Below are 20,664 nucleotides of genomic sequence, written 5' to 3' on the forward strand. Positions count from 1 at the left end.
AGCACAATAAAATGATGGTTTGAAATATTTACACTTGATTATGTTACTGGATTAACTTGAACATATTGAGGTTGGAATTGGGTCATTTCACCCCTGAAATTCCCACCTCAGACTGAGTGTCGTACCAGGCATTACTTCTAGCCTAGCAGTGTTTTAGTGCTACAAATGAAACTTTTTGGTTGTCAAAAGATAGATTTAATTTAAAACCAGCACTCAAAATGGGTAATTGTGAACTCGAGACATTGAACTAACAATTTTCCCCCATAACACATACAAAGATGAAAGATTCGATTTAAATCAAGTTTCTTTAGCATATCTGGTGTGCATAATGTACGTTGTCATTAGTGTTACATTTATTGGACATGCAGTATAGCATTCATGATTGCATACTTTAGTGCAAAAGACCATTGATTTTTGCTGTTGTTTGTAACTGCAGAGCTGTTTTAGATAAAGATACAGAGTGTATCATCTTTAACTAAAGACATTCACTATTTGAATCTCATAACCCAGGGCTATTCAATGAGTTTGTCATGGGGCCAGTTTATGAAAAGCATCCCAAATGAGGGGCCGGAGAGATATGACTTGCAATATGCATGATGACACAACAGTTTGTTTCATTGTAGAATAGGCTTTTTTTATTTATTTATTATTTTTTTTATACAAACATTCAAGTGTACTCAAAGCACAACAATATATTTTAACAATAACAATATATTTTTTATATATATATATATATATATATATATATATATATATATATATATATATATATATATATATATATATATATTTATATATTATTTTACTTATTTCTATTAACGTAACTCTTTCTTTGTTTTATAGTTCCTCCAAAGATTGTGAACCTTTCGAGGGACCTTGTGGTGAATGAAGGCTCCAATGTCACTTTAATGTGCCTGGCTAATGGAAAACCAGAACCTGCCATTGTCTGGAGGATGAAATCACCTTCAGGTAAGATACAAACAGTGCCATGCCTCCTCTATTTGCAGGTAACATTTCACACATTCTGTGAAAAAGCAAACAAATCTGTAGTCAACAGTTTTTGCCTTTAAAATGAAACAGCAATCCTCAATGTTGGTCCAGTACTGCTGATGTATGTTCCCATTAGTGCATTTTTTCTTTGACGATTTAGCAAAATATTGCATCCCACTGACATAATAAATGCTGGGAAGATAATAGATCGGGCATCTTTTGTGTGTGTGTATTTTGACTATGTGGATGTGTACATATGTATGTGTGTGCACGATACAAGCTGAGTGGTCTATTTTGCTTATCTTGAGGCCACATGAACAAATCAGCTCCATTTGGGCCTGTCTGCGGCTCTGTTCTGCCGTGCACCATTTCACTTAATCAGGGAAAAACTGCATTTTAATGCGCTATGATTCATGGGGTGCAATTGGACTGCTGTAGCTGCTCATGCACCCTGCACACCCCCCTTTTTCTCCCTTTGTGTTGTTACAAGGATCAGGTAATTGAAATGTTAATGTGACACGGAAGTGACTGCTCTGGGTTTTTTTTCTTTTGGTGATAAGTGAAAGAGTTTGAGAAGGGATTCAATTATAGTACAGTACAGGTATCTGCTCTGAGCTTCAGTTGCTTTTAGGGATAAAGTATTGGTTGTCAGAGCGTATTCAGCCAAGTCTGGGGTCTGGGTCTTGTTTGACTGCATGATTAAGTGATTTTTAGATGTTTTTAAATATCGCTTAGTTTAATTTATATTCACATCACCTGCTTATATTTTTTTAAATTAATTTCTAGACAGTGAAAAGTTTACATACATTTCCTTGGTATTTTTTAGCTTTGCTTTTAAACTGTATAACTTTGGTTGAATGTTTTGGGTATCCATCCAAAAGCTTCTCACAATAGTTTGATGGAGTTTTGGTCCATTCCTCCTGACAGCATTGGTGTAACTGAGTCAGATTTGTTGGCTGTCTTGCTTGCACAAGCTTTTTCAACTCTGCCCACTAATTTTATATAGGATTGAGTTCAGGGCTTTGTGATGGCCACTCTAAAACATTCACTCTGTTGTCCTTAACTAATTTGGCAGTATGCTTAGGGTCATGGTCTGTTTGAAAGACCCATTTGTGGCCAAGTTTTAATTTCCTGGCTGATGTCTTGAGATGTTGCTTCAGTATTTCTACACAATGTTCTTTCTTCATGATGCTATCTATGCTGTGAAGTGGACCAGTCCCTCCTGCAGAAAAACAGCCCCACAACTTCGCCCCCATACTTCATAGTTGGGATGGTGTTCCTAGGCTTGTAACCGTTCCCCTTTGTCCTCCAAATTTAACACTGGTCATTATGGCCAAACAGTTCAATCTTAGTTCCATCAGACCACAGGACATGTATCCAAAAATCATTATTTTTCCCAGTGTAATTTAGCAAATTGTAATCTGGCTTTTTTGTTTGTTGTTGATTCTGGCTTGTTGATTTTCCCATGTTGTCACACAAGAAAGCAGTGTGTTTGAAGTTTTCCTTAAATATATTCTACAGTTGTGTCTCCAATTAACTCAAATGTTGTCAATTAGCCAATCAGAAACTTCCAAAACCTTGACACCATTATCTGAGCTTTTTTTTCTAAGGCATAATACTCTTATTGAATGTAAACTTGACTTTCAAGAAAAGTTATAACAATTTCTCAAAAAAATATCTCTCATTATTCTGCTATTAAGCATAACAGAAACAAATGTGATAATTCTAACATACCTAAAAGAGGAAAAGTTTAGTCACATTAACATCTGACTGTTTTTTATTTATTTATTTTTGTAATGGTTATGTGCCTTTTTATACAGTGTACGTAAACTTCTGGTTTCAACTGTGTGTGTGTGTGTGTGTGTGTGTGTGTGTGTGTGTGTGTGTGTGTGTGTGTGTGTGTGTGTGTGTGTATGTATGTATGTATGTATGTATGTATATATATATATATATATATATATATATATATATATATATATATATATATATATATATATATATATATATATATATATATATATATACATATATATATATATGCATGCTGAGGTCCCTTAGGGCCGACTAATCTTAAAAACTCAACAGTGAAAGGTTAACAACTGTAGTAAAGCAGCGGCAGTATAGATACTTTTCATTGCAAGACTAAACTTAAATTAAGACTAGACAAGAAAAATGGCATGAGATAACTCAGTGATGCTTAAAACTTCTGTTTAAGATTATATCTCATTAAGAATATTGTTATTGACACATTGGCAAATAATTTAGCTTAAAAACAATCATGTAATTTTGAGGTGTTTTTTTTTATTTTTTTAAACAAGAATAGAATAGTTTGTATCTTGATTTAAGATTTTTTTTAGGTATTTGGATTAAAAACAGGACAAAACTACTAAGTGTTTTTTATATTGTTATCAATATTGTTATTATTATTATTATTATTATTATTATTATTATTATAACAGCTCAGTGATGTTTAGGGACAACATGTTTGTGCACTTTCTAAGTATTTCAATTCTGTTTTTGAATAAAGGGTTGGAAATGTAGGTTTTTTTAATCCAATTAATCGAAGAAAATAATCAACAGATTATTAAAATAATCGTTAGTTGCAGCCTTAGTCCTGAGTGATTTGAATTAAGCAGTACTCTGGCATGCACTGATATGTTTTCAACAAGTGCAGAACGATCCATTAAGTGTATAAACAGCTTGAATTCTGACACAAAAACTTTCAAAATGCAGATGAGGCTCAGATTAGTCTGTGAGCTGGCAGGACGTGTTGGCGTTAGAAACAATAACACCCCTTATAAGCACTATATTTTTGTGCCATTAGATCTATTTAACACTTCGCTGCTTCTCAGATCTGATTTTGCTTTTGTAAAAGCATGCCATAATCCTCAAAGAGCTGGCAACCGGGAATCTTGATGGGACCCGAATCAGTCGGACACCGTCCAAACGACGTGTGAAACTTAATTAAGACACAGACCCCCCTGCGATAAGATCTTAATATCTCGATAGCACCAGGATTTGTTGTCTTGTCAGAGATTTGTTTCTTTTTATAAAACAAAAATTGCTATCAAGCAGACTCCCCTGAGCGTTCACCACACTCCAGTCATTTAGATTTACCGCAGCGTTTTCACATTGTTTCAATAAAGGCCTGAAATAAGTCTGCCAGTCACACTTAGTTCTGTAAGTACACATCTCCGACCTTTAAATGGCACTTCGCTCAAAGCCACACAGCTCTTTCTCCGGACTCTCTACATAAACCGAGAGATTTCACCGTATCTCCCGGCTTCACATCACTCGCTTGTAAGTTTTACTTAGATTGTGATCATACCGAGTCCTTTCTTTATCTAGTTCTGGATCTAAAGAGGGCAGCTCGCTTCGCTGTCATCCATTCTCATTAAAGAAACATGCAACATTTAATGACTTTGGAAAGTTCACCTTCACATGCAGAACGCTGCAGTGAAGAAAACATCACAGTGATGTAACGGAGAAAAGCTTGGGAGATCATTAAGCATGTCGTTTAGACGGGATTTGTGGTGAAATGCATTTACATAAAAAGCATCGAAATGCAATTTGAAGGCCATTAGCGGCGCTGTTTATGGTGGGAAATTACCGGGATTTTGGGTGAGAGTGCTGCACTTTTATGCATTATCAGATTAGCCAAAATACTGTATATAAATGAACTCACTGGGGTCGGGGATTGTATATGTGTGATTGACAGATGTTCCAGTTGTGTGGAAACGTGCGAGTTCTCTACTTTGGAGATTGTGTGGTGGTCTGGCTATTAGCAGGTTGAATTATTGATAAAGCCCGAAGTCTAGGAAAAACTCAAAACTGAAACTTAGAACAGGGCCAGTTGTTTTTGCTGAAGTCATGAATATTATATTGAGCTCTTTTACTGTGAGAAGAGTATGTGCTCTTCCCAGAAAGCTTTATGTAAACCTTATGCTTCACAGCAGCAGTGATTTATGTTGAGGCTGTAGAGAAAGAGAATTTTATTATTGTATTTATATATTCACTACCGGTCAAAAGTTTGGGGTCGTTTATTTTTATTAAAAATATATAAATATATATACATTCTGTTCATCAAGGCGGCATTTATTAAATGTAGAAAAGAAAAAAAAGTTAAATGTTAAATATTTATTTATTTAATATTGTATGTAGCTTTAAATGAAATTATTAGTTCAGTCATTATTGCTTTTATTACTACTACTACTAATAATAATAATGACATTATTATTATTATTATTATTATTATTATTATTGATAATAATAATAATAATAATATATTTTTTTCTTTTGTGTAGTCTTATGTTTTGGTTTTAGTTTAGGTTCGGGTGTATTATTGATTTTTTTTTGTGTCTTATTTTGCTTTGTTTTCTTTGGGTTTGTTTTTTTCCTTTTTTTCTCTCTTTGTTTTTAGTTTAACTTTTTGTTTTACTTTGTTTTCCTGTTTGTGGTTTGTGGTAACACTTTAGAATAACTATCCATTATAACTAGTTTATAGTTCATTAATAAACTGTTAGTTAATGAGTTATAAATGACTTGTTTAATTTAAAAGTTAATCGTTTAAATATGTATAACTGTGCCTTAAAGATACCCAAAAAAATAACTTGCCAGCTGTTAGTTAACAAGTAACAAAAAATGATTGCTTTATGCATTTTAATGATTTATAACTATACCTAATAAATTAGTTTCATGTTTAACCTCATGGGTTTGTGTTCTGTTTTATACTGCTGTTCTGAAAGGTGATGGCTCAGTATGTGCGTTTCTATACGTTAAACACAACGTTCAACATTGCATCTGTGGAGTTTCTTTGGAAGAATACAGCACATAGAAAAGCCTATGAGTGGAACAAGGGTAAGGTAGAAACATTTTAGATTTTAAATATCACATCAAATTTCTGTGCCTTGAACTTTCTCCATCCATTTCCTGTTCTACAAAGTTTCACGGGTATTAGTAGATGGTTAACAAACTATGAACAACTGATCTGTATAGAGTTAATATATTAGCTAAGTGTTAGTTATTAGCTTATGTATGTTATTTGGACATTATTCTAAACTTGCAACTATTCCTCATTTACAAACAGTTAATAAATGAAGAATAGTTGCAACTTTAGAATAACGTTCTTAAAACATATATAAAATATTAACAGATACTAAAGTCTTCAGTAAGTATTTTACTAACAGCTTGTTCATGATTCATTTGACAAAAGTCATTTATAACTCATTAGCTAACAGTTATTAATGATCTATTAACTAGTTATAACGAATACTTATTCTAAAGTGTTATCCTTTTTGTTTTCGGTTTTGTTTTGCTCAGTTTTCTTTTGTTTTGCATTGCTTTGCTTTGTCTAGTCTACTCTAATCTAATCTTGTTTTGATTAGGTTTTATAATTAAGTTTTGTTTAGATTTGTCTAGTCTAGTCTTGTTTCAGTTTGTTTCGGTTTTAGTTTAGTTGTTTTTTGCTTTGTTTTCTTTAATTTCTTTATTTGTTTCTTTGTTTTGTTTTGTTTTGTTTTGTTTTTAGCTTAGTTTAGTTTTTAGTTTTCTTTTCTTTAGTTTTGTATCATTAAATCCTGTGTCTGCAAGGATTTTCAGTAGAAATCTTGACATGAAACATCCTATAAATGTCAAATTACTTGAGATGCAAAATTGTACACAACATGACATAACGTGTGCCTTTTTTCAAATGTGCATTCAATTTAATGTAGAGAAGTTTATACTGAAAGACTGTCAACAATATGTAAAAATCACTTATTTTGAAATAATCCACAAAATTACTGCGCACATTTGCATCTGAAATAAAAACATCTTGTTTTAAAACATAAGTGTATGTGTAATAACAACAAACAGAACTATTTACAGAACTAGTTGTTCTGTGTTTCTCCTTCTTCCCATTGAGCATGTGTGGAAGATGTGGATAACATCCAACCACACTCCAAAGAAACAGTTCATTTACGCTTCAAAGAACTTATAAATATGATATATTAACATTATTATCCCCTGAGACTGTTTAATAGACATTATTCAGTGGAATGAATCATTTGCAGGGCTCTGCGTGCTCTCCCTTTCAGATGATCAGAGCAAAAGCCTGTGGTGGGGAGGCTTGTTTACTTATTATTATTTTCAAAAAGCGATTTTCTCCCAATCCCATATTTCTCTTTCGCCGTGCAAATCCAGTGGGCTAAAGATCAGAGCGAGCAGCGTTCAAGTTGAATTGCGGGTATTGGAAGAGTAAACGTGTTGTTGTTGTTGCGTCGTTTTACCTTTGGGTGAGGAATAAGGTCAATAATGTTGCTAATTTATCATCGCTGCTGTTTAATCGACTTGAATAAACATTGTTTTTAATGAGCGTCTGTGTCCCAGGAGCTAAACACTTCTATTACATCAGTGCGAATTAGGGTTTTGGCTCAGTGAAGAGCACATTGTGTGGAGCACATTGCTGGAGGTTTTTATTGAGCTGTGATTGCATTAATCCTGTTTATAACCATCTATGTAATGAGGCTGCTGTGTGTTTGGGTTTTGCAGCTCATTTCAGGAACCAAATGATCCTCTGTGCGCTATAGCCTTAACTGCTAATACAGTTCTACTCTGCCGATCTCGCACTCCATTTTTTTCTTTCCCTCCCTTCTTCGATTCTGTGCTGACTCCAGTTATTTTCAAGAAGGTTTTTTTTTTTTTTTTTTTTTTTTTTTGGATGACAGAAACAGAGTGAAATGAATGTATTTGGAGTGGAGTTATAGATTGGTATTATTCTGGTCGGCTCTGGTTTGTGCTGTTTATCTCTCCTGAGGGTTCAGGAAGATGTGGATCTGTGATCTACTTTTTGCAAACTACCTCTGTCAGGGTTGGTGAGGGGAAATGGGGAAAAGGAGCGAGGACTCAAGTGCAAAGAAACAATGGGTATTTATTAATAATAAAATAAAAATAAAAGGCAAAACAAAACTACCCCGAAGGGGAAAACATGAATACAAAGGCAAAAACAAACTTGACAGGGCTGGCAGGACTGGCAGGACTGGCAGGACTGGCAGGACAAGACAGGGCTGGACACAACAAGACAGGAAACTAGCAACGACGAACTGACAAAGGACTGAAAACATGAGGGGGATTATAAAGCAAAAAAGTAAATTGAAACACAGGTGAACACAATTAACTAAATATGGGTTAACAAGGAGGGTGGGACTAGACAATAGACGGGAGAGCGCATGACACAGAGAGACAATACAAGCCATGCGCTCACATAACACAACACTGAAGCACAGGACAAAAGCACGTGACCAATGTAAACACCGAGCCATGTGCTTTGACAAAAGACGCAAGACACGAGCACACGATGAATGAAAACACTCACCATGCGCTCACATATGCAGCATGCATGCTTCATCCCAGCGCCGACCAGAACCGAAACCAACAAGACTGAGACGCTGGGAATGAAACACCATGCTGCTGACAGACGAAAACACAAACACGAGTACAAGAGCGCACGCGTCTGAGGGACGCAGAGCACGCGCGCGGCCGCGTCAAGCAGAAGCGCGCACACTCTGCGTACACCCACGACGGCGCGCGCGCACACAGAGACAGAAACAGGACCGGACATGGGTAGTGTCAGAGCTCTGCCACCAAAACAAGAATTTACAAAGACCAGAGTGGCAGAACCCTGACAACCTCATTGTAATCTGTGTTTGTTTGTTGCTTTTTATTCAAGCTTGCATTATTTGTGTCTCAAATTAACGGTAACTTTTCATTCAAAAACCAAATTCAGCAGTGACCAAGCTTTGTGTAAACCTTATCATTCTTCTTTTTTTTTTTGTAACTGCTGTTTTATTTGTTTTGCTGCAATTATACTTTTTTTTTTTTTTTGTAGATTTGTTATAGAGGCTTTTTTCACTTTGGAAATTAGGTGTTTTTTCCTCAGAATTCTCTGTTTAACTTCACCATTATGAGAAAAACATTTTTTATATATATTGTACAATTTGGGCTTTTATATTTCTTAATTGTCACCATTTTTGACAATTATAGGCCTACACTCAGCAGACACTTTATTGGGTACACCCTACTAGTACCGGGTTGGACCTCTTTTTGCCTTCAGAACTGCCTTAATCCTTTGTGGCATAGATTTATCAAGATACTGGAAAAATCCCTAGATATATTGCTCCATATTTTCATTAAAGCATCACACATTTGCTGCATATTTGTCAGCTGTACATCCATGTTGTGAATCTCCCATTCCACCACACCACAAAGAGGCTTGGATTGAGCTCTGGTGACTGTGGAGGCCACCTGAGTACAATAAACTCATTGTCATGTTCAAGAAACCATTCTGAGATGATTCACGCTTTATGCCATGACGTGTTATCCTGCTGGAAGTGGCCATCAGAAGATGAGTACACTGTGCTCATAAAGGGACAAGGTCAGCAACAATACTCAGGTAGGCTGTGGCATTGACACAATGCTTAATTGGTACTAATGGGCCCAAAGTGTGCCAAGAAACTATCCCCCACAGCATTACACCACCACCAGCAGCATAAACCATTGATACAAGACAGGATGAATTCATGCTTTTATGTTGATGATGCCACATTCTGACCCTACTATCCGAATGTCGCAGCAGAGAATCATCAGACCAGGCAACGGTTTTCTCTTCTTAGCTGACAGGAGTGGCACCCGGTGTAGTCTTATGCTGCTGTAGCCCATCTGCCTCAGGATTGGACATGTTGTGCATCCAGAGATGCTCTTTTGTTTATCTTGTTTGTAACAAGTGGTTATTTGAGTTACTGTTGCCTTTCTATCAGCTCGAATCAGTCTGGCCATTCTCCTCTGACCTCTGGCATCAACAAGACATTTGCACCCACAGAACTGCTGCTAACTGAATATTTTCCTTTTTTCGAACCATTCTCTGTGAACCCTACAGGTGGTTGTGCGTGAAAATCCCAGTAGATTAGCCCTTTCTGAAATACTCAGACCAGCCTGTCTGGCTCCAACAACCATGCCATGTTCAAAGTCACTTAAATCACCTTTTTTTCCTCATTCTGATGCTCGGTTTGAGCTGCAGCAGATTTTTTTGACCATGTCTACTTGCCTAAATGCATTGAGTTACTGCCATGCGATTGGCTGATTAGAAATTTGGTAAACGATCAGTTGGACAGGTGTACCTAATGAAGTGGATGGTAATAAATACATATAATTAATCATCTAATTGTAAATAAATATGGTTCCTCAAAGAACCCTTCAGAAAATGATTGTGTAAAGAACCATTTTACACCCTTTGTGCAATGGGAACTTTCTATGGGTTTTAAAGGTTCTTTATGAAACTGTTGATGCCAATAAAGAACTAGAGTGAACTTTGTTTTTTTTTTTTTTGGTAAATATCTCACCAATTATTGCTAATACTAATACTGGTAATTTTAAATACAGATTTTTTACCGTATATCTTGTCATTTTTACCATGAGTCAGAATTTCAAAAGAGTCTAAAGTCCTAAATATAAAAATAAGCCAAATAAAGGGGGAGGGGTGGAATTATTCAGATTGAATCAAATACACAAATCTTGTTCCTTCCATGTTTAATGTTAAGCTCAATTTAAAAAGTTTTGGTTTCCTTTTAGTTAAAATTTTCCCCTTAGGAATTCATGTTTTTAGGAGTTAGTTTTTTTTATATATATAATTTGTCGGAAATGTGCTTTCAGTAAAAAAAAACAAAAAAAACATAAATAATAAATTAAAAAAACTTTGAAATTTCCTATAAAAAGAGGTAAATTTGCATTTATTCCCCTTCCTATCATCTCACAATTCTGATGTTTCACAGATGTTGCAGTACATCTTGTTCAATTCAGTTTTTAATGACAGCATCATTGTTTAATAAATGTATTTGGAGTGGGGGGTCTAGTCTGATTTATGCTGTTTTTCTCTCCTAAGTAAAGTTGTGGATTTGGAAAGATGTGGATCCGTAAAATACTTTTCAAACTAGCTCATACTAATGTACTCTTGCTGTGTGTTTATCTATTGGCTTTTATTCAAGCTTGCATTGTCCGTCTCTCAAATCGAATGCAGCTCTTCATTCAAAAGAGCTGCACGCAATTCAAAATTCACCAAAACACCCAATTTTGTTGCATGCATTTCAGTTGAAAAGAATACCAACGACCTAATTAAGATATTTCAGCACATTTAGCTGGTGATTTAAAGTGTATTGTGGGCGTGTTTTTTTTTCCACTGATATGCCACATACAAACACATTTGCACTCACTGGCACAAACAAAAGCATATTCCAGCATTAGTAACAGATGTGGCTTTCACTTCGCATTTTTAAGTCAAACAAAGACTCAAGGACTGAAGAATAGTTGATGGCTGGAATCAAAGCAAGCCTGTCAAACTGCATTATCTTTGCTGACAAGAATCGCAGCTGAATAAAGCCAATAAATATCTGCAGGGCATATGTGTGACTCATTCTATCTATGTTTGTTTTGTTGAGATAACACACTGAAGATTTTGCACAAGTCAAGTCTGTGTTTGTGTGCCAGTTAATAGACCTTTTGTTTTCTAAATGAATTAACAGTTGTTTGCATTTTTTTTTTCTTAGAATACCTCCCTTCCAGGGGAAAAAGTTCTCTCTAGTTTTTTATTGGCATCAACAGTTTCATAAAGAACCTTTTAAACACATAGAAACTTTTCATTGCACAAAGGGTGCTAAATGGTTCCTTACACAATAATTTTTTGAAAGGTTCTTTGAGGAACCATATTTATTTATTATTATATCATAAACTATGTTTATTTATTACATTTAACGGCCACTTTATTAGGTACACCTGTCCAACTGTTCACATGGCAGCAACTCAATGCATGTAGACATGGTCAAGATAATCTGCTGCAATTTAAACTAAGCATAAAAATGGGGAAGAAAGATGATTTAAGTGACTTTGAACATGGCATGGTTGTTGGTGCTCTCTAAACCCGTCTCTAGGGTTTACAGAGAATGGTCCGAAAAAAGAGGAACTATCCAGTGAGCAGCAGTTCTGTGGGCGCAAATGCTTTGTTAATGCCAGAGCTCAGAGAATGGCCAGACTGGTTCGAGCTGATAGAAAGGTAACTCAACAGTAAGTCAAATAAAAACTCATCACAATCGAGGTGTGCAGTAGAGCATCTCTGAATGCACAACACTTCAAACCTTGAGGCAGATGGGCTACAGCAGCAGAAGACCACACCGGGTGCCACTCCTGTCAGCTAAGAACAAGAAACTGTGGCTAAAATTCACACAGGCTCACATTTGGACATTAGAAGATTAGAAAATCATTACCTGGTTTGATGTGTCTCGGTTCTGGCTTAAGCATTCGGATGGGAGGGTAAGAATTTGGCATCAACAACCCTAAACCATGGATCCATCCTGCCTTGTATCAACGCTTCAGGCTAGTGGAGGTGGTGTAATGGTGTGGGGGATATTTTCTTGACACACTTTAGTACGAATTGTGTCAACGCCACTGGTTACTTAAATATTGTTGCTGACCATGTCCATCTCTTTATGATCACAGTTTACCCATCTTCAGATGGCCACTTCCAGCAGGAAGCGTCATGTCATGTCATAAGTGCGAATCATCTCAGACTGGTTTCTTGAACATGACAGTGAGTTCATTATACTTAAATGGCCTCCATAGCCAGCAGATCTCAATCCAATAGAAAACCTTGTGATGTGATGGAACAGGAGATTCACATCATGGATGTGCAGCCGACAAATCTGCAGCAACTGTGTGATGCTGTCATGTCACTATGAAGCAAAATCTCTAAGGAATATTTCCAGTACCTTGTTGAATCTATGCCATGAAGGATTAAGGCACTTCTAAAGGAAAAAGGGGGTCCAACCTGATACCAGTAAGGTGTACCTAATAAAATGGCTGGTGATTATGATTATTATTATTATTATTATTATTATTATTATAAATTATGATATAATACATATGAATGGGATATTATCTGACTCCAATGCAGACTCATGAAAACAAAGTGGCAACAGTTTTGCAAAAACTCTATGTAGCTGTATAACTGTTTTACTGTTTTTTTTTTTTGTTTTTTTGTTTTTTGTTTTTTTTTAATTTGGCCAAATTTTAGCACAAAATAAGTAAAAATAATAGAACAAACAGGTCACCAGAGACATTGCACACAGCTCTTACGTCATTCTTACACTCAAAAAATGACATTTTCTCCTTGTTAAAAATACTTAATTCAAATAAGTTAAAATGACACAATTCTTAAGTATTTTTTGTAACATCTTTATTTTTTTATGTTTAATCCACTTAAATTTGTATAAATTAAGTTCAGTTAATCGATTTGTGTTGGGACAACATGAAGGTATTGTGTGGGACCCAGCATTTTTTTTACAACCCTCTTGGTCTATCCTCAGAAATTTAAAGTCATTAGGTAAAATGAATGGAATGAGTAATATAAATCAATCAATAAATGTATATAAAATGTATATGTATATATATATATATATATATATATATATATATATATATATATAGAGTCCACAATATTCAGTAAATACCTCACCTAGGTAAACAAGAAGCATGGCATACCCACTGCAAAACACTCCATAGTTACGTATGCACTATCCATTTTTCTGTATGCAATCGTCATTTCGACCATTTTTTATATAATTTGTCCATAGTTTGTCTGGGAAAAGGTCATTTTCTCCATTTCAGACAGATATTTTACAGTCATTACCCACTCTTCTTTGGTAGGTCGATTCTCATCCATTTCCTAGTTGTTTCTTCTATTTACTAGCTACCAGTAACATTTTAAGGATGTATTTGTCTTGAGCATTAAAATCAGTTGGCATGTTTCCTAAGTAGATAGTTTCAAAGCAATGATCAATCTCAGAACCCATTATTGATTCAATTTCTGCAATCACCATTAACTGATAAGATTGGACTGCTGGGCAGTTCCAGAATCTATGAGAATAATCAGCCATAGAGTTACTATATCGTCTCCAGCAAACTGCTAATTCTGGCTTATCAAGAATGTAAATTGTAAAAACAATGTTGTGATGCCTCATGCATGCTTCATGGCATGTTAAATGTCTACTGAATAAATAGTCATCAAAAATGTAGAAAACAGTTCCAATATATTGCATTTAAGCATCCCCTAAAAAATATAAATAAATACAGAGATGATTTTTAAAGTCCGCCTGAACCAGACTGTACTGATACCCAGTGATGGGTAAGCTACTTTAAGGAAAGTAATAGATTACAAATTACTGATTACTACTGGAAAATAGTAATCTGATTACATTACTAATTACTAAATAAAAAAGAAATTAGATTACTAATTACTTTACTTTGAAGTTACTTTTAAAACATATAAAATACACCTATAAAATACAAAATAAACTGCAGCTCTTTCAGTAATTTAATATTCACTGAGAAACATTAAAATGGGTTGATCATTGACCCCTGTTCCAAACCCGTTTTTTTTTTTTTTTTTTTTAACACAAAATACGAAAAAAGTTTTAGAAGAAAACTGGATACCTGTAACCATTGACATCCATAGTATGAAAAAGCACTGCAGTGTTTGGGTGTTCTGTGTTTGTCTGAGGTAATTAGTCTACCGAAATGTGTATATTCCATACAAAGCATGAAGCTGATCGGTCAGTTCTTGTCCAGTGGCGTAGCGCAAAATGCGGAGGCCCCCCTGACGGGATCGCTGATGGGGCCCCCTGATGAAGTTTGGGGGGGGGGGGTGGATGCGTCATACGTCAATTTGCATATCACTGACGTCATCACGTTCTGCCGTTTCTGTTTGTTTAACAGCCTATGGTTAATAAAGGGGTATTTATAATTGCACTACACTTTATTTAAGCATGTTTATTTAACTAAATTTATTGCTGTTTGAATACAGTATGTCATAATAGATGTGTAGTGAATGTGCAGTAATCTCTCATATGTAATAAACTCAGACAAGTTCAGAAACTGTCACTAAAATATCTGTGATTGTGAACAAGAAAAGAATAAACGGTCCAATTAAATTGTTAAAATAAAGCAGAAGTAGATCGGTTTGACTGTACAAGGGAAATACCTTCACACTGCCTGTGCTAAATCATTTGTCGTCGGTACGCAGAGGGGTGATCTGCTCTCGGGCTGCAGGTGGGAGAGGCTGCTGTAGAGGACTGACTGGGCCGCCTGTCAGTGCTGTGAGGCGGGGGAGGGGCCGGCGGCATCACACGCAGCTCATTGAGAAGAGTAGGGACGGTACAGTATGGACAAATGGCAGTCTAAAAAAATCTCCAATAACACACAAAAAAGTCGCTAGAATTGTCGCTAGGGGGGTCTGAAAAGCCGCTAAATCTAATGACAAAGTCGCTAAGTTGGCAACATTGGCGGCAAGCAATCAGAATGAAGTAGTCCACCGCTTGAGAGGTGTTCAGAGAACACAGACCTGTGAACTTTGATTCCGACCACAGTTGTTCCCGAGAGTTTGATTATTGCGGTTGCCGGATTATCAATTATTAAAAATCGCGACGACGCAGGGCCCCCTAATCACGCGGGGCCCCCCCGCGGTGCGTGCCCTGCGGGCCCGTCCGCTACGCCACTGTTCTTGTCACGTGACTCGTGGTTTTCCACTGGGTGTGCCTGGAAAATGCGAGTGCTCTCCTCAATTGGAATTAACAAACTTGTGCGCACAAAAGACATGATATGTGAATGACCCCATAAGCAGTCACACTTCTCCTCACATTCATAAGTTACCTTTACTCCCGATAGTTACCCAAGTTACCTTCACTATCCTGCACAAAAAGAACAATTTAGGGGGAATTGGACTGCCATGTTTTTTGGCCGATCGTGTCCGCCTTGGTGACGGGTGTTGTAGTAGAATGTTAGAAATGCGTGAACAATGCTTGAACAAGTTGCTGGTCGGGTTAAAAGCTGTTGAAAGTTCTTAAGAGACTACATAGACTGAATTCCACAGCAACATTTTAGTTTTTTATGCTCAGTAAAATCAAAGTAATGATTTTATTTCCACTTGAAGAAGCAACCACTCTCAACAGCAGCTATTTCAGTTCATGTTCTCCAGCAATGTAAAAGTAAATTCTTATTATCTGATGTTGCAGCTGAAAACGTGATTTAAGGAAGCATTTTTTTTTCTTCTAAAAACTATAGTTTGTAACGCAAATAACGCAATTACATTCAAAATTCAACAAACTCAAAATATAATGCGTTACATTACTGCGATTACATTATTCCCTAAAAATGGAATGATAATACATTCATTTATTTTATTTTCGCTTAGTCCCTTTATTAATCTGGGGTCGCCACAGTGCAATGAGCCGCCAACTTATCCAGCATATGTTTTACACAGCGGACGCCCTTCCAGCTGCAACCCATCTCTGGGAAACATCCATACACACTCATTCACACTCATACTCTACGAACAATTTAGCCTACTCAGTTTACCTGTACCGCATGTCTTTGGACTTGTGGGGGAAACCGCAGAACCCAGAGGAAATCAGAATTGAATAAGCTAAATTGTCTGTAGTGTATGTGTGTGAATGCAAAAGTGTTTGCCAGTGTTGGGTTGCAGCTGGAAGGGCATCTGCTGTGTAAAACATATGCTGAATAAGTTGGCAGTTCATTCTGCTATGGCGACCACTTATTATTAAGGGACTAAGCCGAAAAGAAAATGAATTAATAAACAGGGGTGGGGCTTTCTTTTTCAACATGATTCCCTAATAGCAAACTAATGGTAAGAGGGGTGTGGTTAAGAATATCATAGCTAAAACCATCATCAGTGATAACTGATGTCACCAGTGAACTACTACCACTCCTAATGCTCAGACTTTTTTCTTCAGTGGATTAATTTGCACTTATAATTGTTCATCTAAAGAATATAAATGTGCACTAGTAAAATAAATATGCTATATTTTCATTACACATAGACTTTAAGGTCATCATAAGGTCACGCATTTGTTTTATCCCCCCAATGAATGTGTGTATAAATCTGCTGTTTGGTTCATGGCTGAAATCAGGTGTTGTGGTAATGGCGTTTCTGTCCTGCTGCTCTGGAGGGATCAGACAGAGAAGCTGTCCCTGGTAAGATGACACGTTCAGCTGTGCCTGGATTGATTCAGCACCTTGCCCAACTCTGCTTTCCTTCTCTCAGGGGTTTAGTGAGTGTGTGCGTATATGTGTGTGGACAACAGCTCTGCAGTCTTAGTGCTTTGCTGCAGTACTTTACACTCATACAGGGCTGAGCTACTTCAGCTAGAGGTCTATAGAACAGCCTTATAGTTCTGCAGTGTGAATTTAAAACAGTGTTATGTAGATTAGTTTAGATTAGAGCTGCAGTTTGTTGCTGGTGAAAACCACAAAATTAGACATGTTGAACCTGAATGACAGCATTCGTTCATTTTCTTTTTGGCTTAGTCACTTTATTAATCTGGGGGCACCACTGTGGAATGAACTGTCAACTTATCCTGCATATGTTTTATGCAGTGGATGTCCTTAGAGCTGCAGTCCATCATTGGGGAAACATACACACACACACACACACACACACACACACACACACACACAATTTAGCTTACCTAATTCACCTATACCACGTTTTTGGATTTGTGGGGGAAACCCATGCGAACACGAGGAGAACATTGACACAAAGCATATTATGTACAGCGTAGTGGCACAGTCGGTAGCATGCAGTGTATGGGTGTTCCCAGTGATGGTTTGCAGCTGGAAAGACATCCGCTGTGTAAAACATGTTGGAGGTTCATTCTGCTGTGGTGACCCCTGAATAATTAAAGCACGAAGCCAAAAAGAGTATATAGTGCTGGGGAATGGGTATGTGGAAGGAAGATTAAGTAGCTGCGGAACTTGTTGCCAGAAAAAAGTAGGGAAAGACTGGAAGCTGAAAAGAAAAAAGTAAAGTGAAGGGACTTGGCTCTTAAGGCAAGCAGAGCATCCTGAGCTGAAGAAAAAAAAAAAGAGGGGCGGAGGACTCAACACTTATAGGAAGCGGAGCACTTCGATGGTTGAAGGAAGTGGAGAACTCTACGATGAAGAAATGAAAGGTTTATCTAATGGTCTGCTGGGCAGCTTTGAGGTGGTAGCGGCGGATGTATGATTTAAAAGTGTCTGCTGACCATCAGCCGAGGGTTTGGAGTTTGTTGTTGTGTGAGCCCTTTGTGGGCTGTTTTGTTTTTTTTTTTGGACAGTTTGGAATTGGTGTGTGGGAGGTGAAAGTGGCAAAGAAACAAACTTCCCACTTGACTACAATGAATAGGAGGACATTTCTGACAAATGGAGTAATGTTTCAACCATTGACTCGGTGGTAGATACATTTGCATTTTAAGCAAATTTCAAGATTACTAATGGGTTTAAACTCTACTCCACCATCGCTTACTCTGCCTTCAAGAGATACTTCCAGGACCACCAGCCAAGCCATGCCACACCCTATATTTTCAGCTCGCCATCCCTCCGCCATCTTGTGGGGGACGAATGTCCACCTCTATCATATGTGCACATTGCGACAATGAAGCTATCATACTATGCATTAACAAAGGGTGCTTCTATTTACAGTTGTTCATACCCTTATTAACCCCCTGGGGTCGAAGACCGCGTATACAAATTTTTATCTGTAGCATCGTCAAACTGCTGAATTGAACTTAAATTATACTTTCAGTTTTGATTGTATAGATAAGATCAATACATCAATCGAATGTGTTATGTGTCTACTTTTTGATGTGTACACTCGCAACAACAACAACAAACGTGTGTGGTTTTGCAAAATAAGGATAACAGTGTAGGCAATCTCTCTTTTCTCCGTGAACTGCTTTTAGAAGCGCGTCAGTAAAATGTGCTGAAACTCCTCGAAAACAAAACACACCGACACGAGACATATGTCTCTAGAAAGCTTGAAGTGTCTACTTTTAAATGCAAAAACAAATATTGCTTGATAAAGTAATCAGTATGAAACCAACGCTATGTCTAGTTTCTCAGTCTGATCTCATTAGTTATAATGCGACCACGCCCACGAGGCATTGTTATTACATGCGTCTGAAGACGCGTGCAGACTGTTCAGAAAAACACCTCACTAAAATGAAAGGAAACTCTGCAAAAACTCTTGAAAATTATGATTTATGATATCTATATAAAGCTTGATATGTCTACTTTGCAAAAACCTATTCAAGTCGAAAGCAAATTATCTCTTTTTATGTAATTCGTATAAAAGTAAGGACTGATTCGGATATGGATACGGATACGGATTCTCCTATATCGCCTCATTTCAGCTAATGTGATCCCGCCTCAGTAAGGACGCTGTTCATATGTACATTTCCAGATGTGAAAACAACAGTGGTAAAGGACCAGTGGCAAAGAGAGCTAAAGTAGAAAAGAAGTGCTCCGAGTTTGCTCTGTAATGTTGGTCTGTGTCATGAGAACAAACTATTAGATGAAGATGTAGCCTTCAACTTCACAAAAATGTACAAAAACGCTACAAAAGTGGACAAAGGAAAAATAATCCTGCATCTGTCAGTCTCCACTGATGTGCCAGGGGTTACAGTAAAATACTGCCTTTTTTTCCTGCGCTGTTCCCCATCACAAGATATCTGTCTGCAAGTCTACATTTTTAAGTGTCCTTTGTAAGTTTATTCTTTAAATAATTTCTGTGAATAACTTATGAGAGGATGATAACTTGCGGCAAAAGCTGCTGTGATGCGCGCAATTGTTTAAAAGATTTCATTATCGCACATTGTGTTTTTCACCTGCTTTCTTTTGCTCACAGTTCGTTAATATGGATTAATTATCATTCTTTAAAATAACATTGCTCTAATATGAGATTACCAAAACTAACTCAGAATATTGTTATTAATCAATCTTTGTATATACTATTCCATATATTTATGATGTATTGTTTTTTAACCAATTTAAGATGCTTGACAATGTTAAGATAATTTGTTGCATTTTGCATGTTTTTTTTACTTATTCATGAACTATTTATGATTATAAAGTTAAATAAAAATATCATGGATTGAAAAATATTGTGTTCCTGGACTTCACCGTGCTCAAGTAATAGTTTAATGTGTAAAATTTGTGAATTAACTTGACTTTTGATGTCTTAAATAAAAATGTCAATTAACCGACCTTTCTCAAAATGGATAAATCTCGTTTTGCAACAAAACTCTTAATTTACAAATAACTTTTTCAGTGGATTTGCTTTATGTTAGTTTATAAAGTTTGCAGCGTTCCATAGAGTGTACTGTCTCTGACAAGTGTATCTCCAGATATTTTGTGTGATTAATACACTGTAAATTCTAACATGTTCAGTTTACTTAAAAAAAGTTTGGAAACCGATTGCCTTATTTTTGCAATATAAACTTACAAGGAAATCTTAAGTTAAGTTTAATTATTGCCTTGAAGTAAGAAAACTAAAACTTATAAAGTAAACTAACTGTTAAAAATTAAGTAAGTTTAATAGAAAATTCTAGTTAACATACTTGTCATTATTTAGTAATCTTACTTAGGGTTTTATAGTAAGATTACTTTAATAATTCTATTTAACTAATATTGTTCTACCATGTTCAGTTAACATCTTGAATGCTAGTAGTCTCAACATTGTTTTAATCCACCATTTTAAGTAATGTCAACTAAAGAAACTACGTGCAATCGGTTTCCACATTTTCTTCAATTAAACTGAACATA

At 36.3% G+C, this 20,664-nt stretch overlaps 1 protein-coding gene across 15 annotated transcripts in view; it reads left to right on the forward strand.

Moving 5' to 3' along the window:
• Nucleotides 1-20,664, forward strand: part of ntm (neurotrimin) — a 631,630-nt gene that overhangs the window by 563,014 nt on the left and 47,952 nt on the right. For all 15 annotated transcript variants that reach the window (XM_073914151.1, XM_073914154.1, XM_073914152.1 and 12 more), the window contains 1 exon segment: nt 844-969. In XM_073914151.1, coding sequence (XP_073770252.1) covers nt 844-969 — 126 coding nt within the window.

This window comes from Danio rerio, chromosome 10 (assembly GCF_049306965.1).
Source record: "Danio rerio strain Tuebingen ecotype United States chromosome 10, GRCz12tu, whole genome shotgun sequence".
Classification (NCBI taxonomy): Eukaryota; Metazoa; Chordata; class Actinopteri; order Cypriniformes; family Danionidae; genus Danio; species Danio rerio.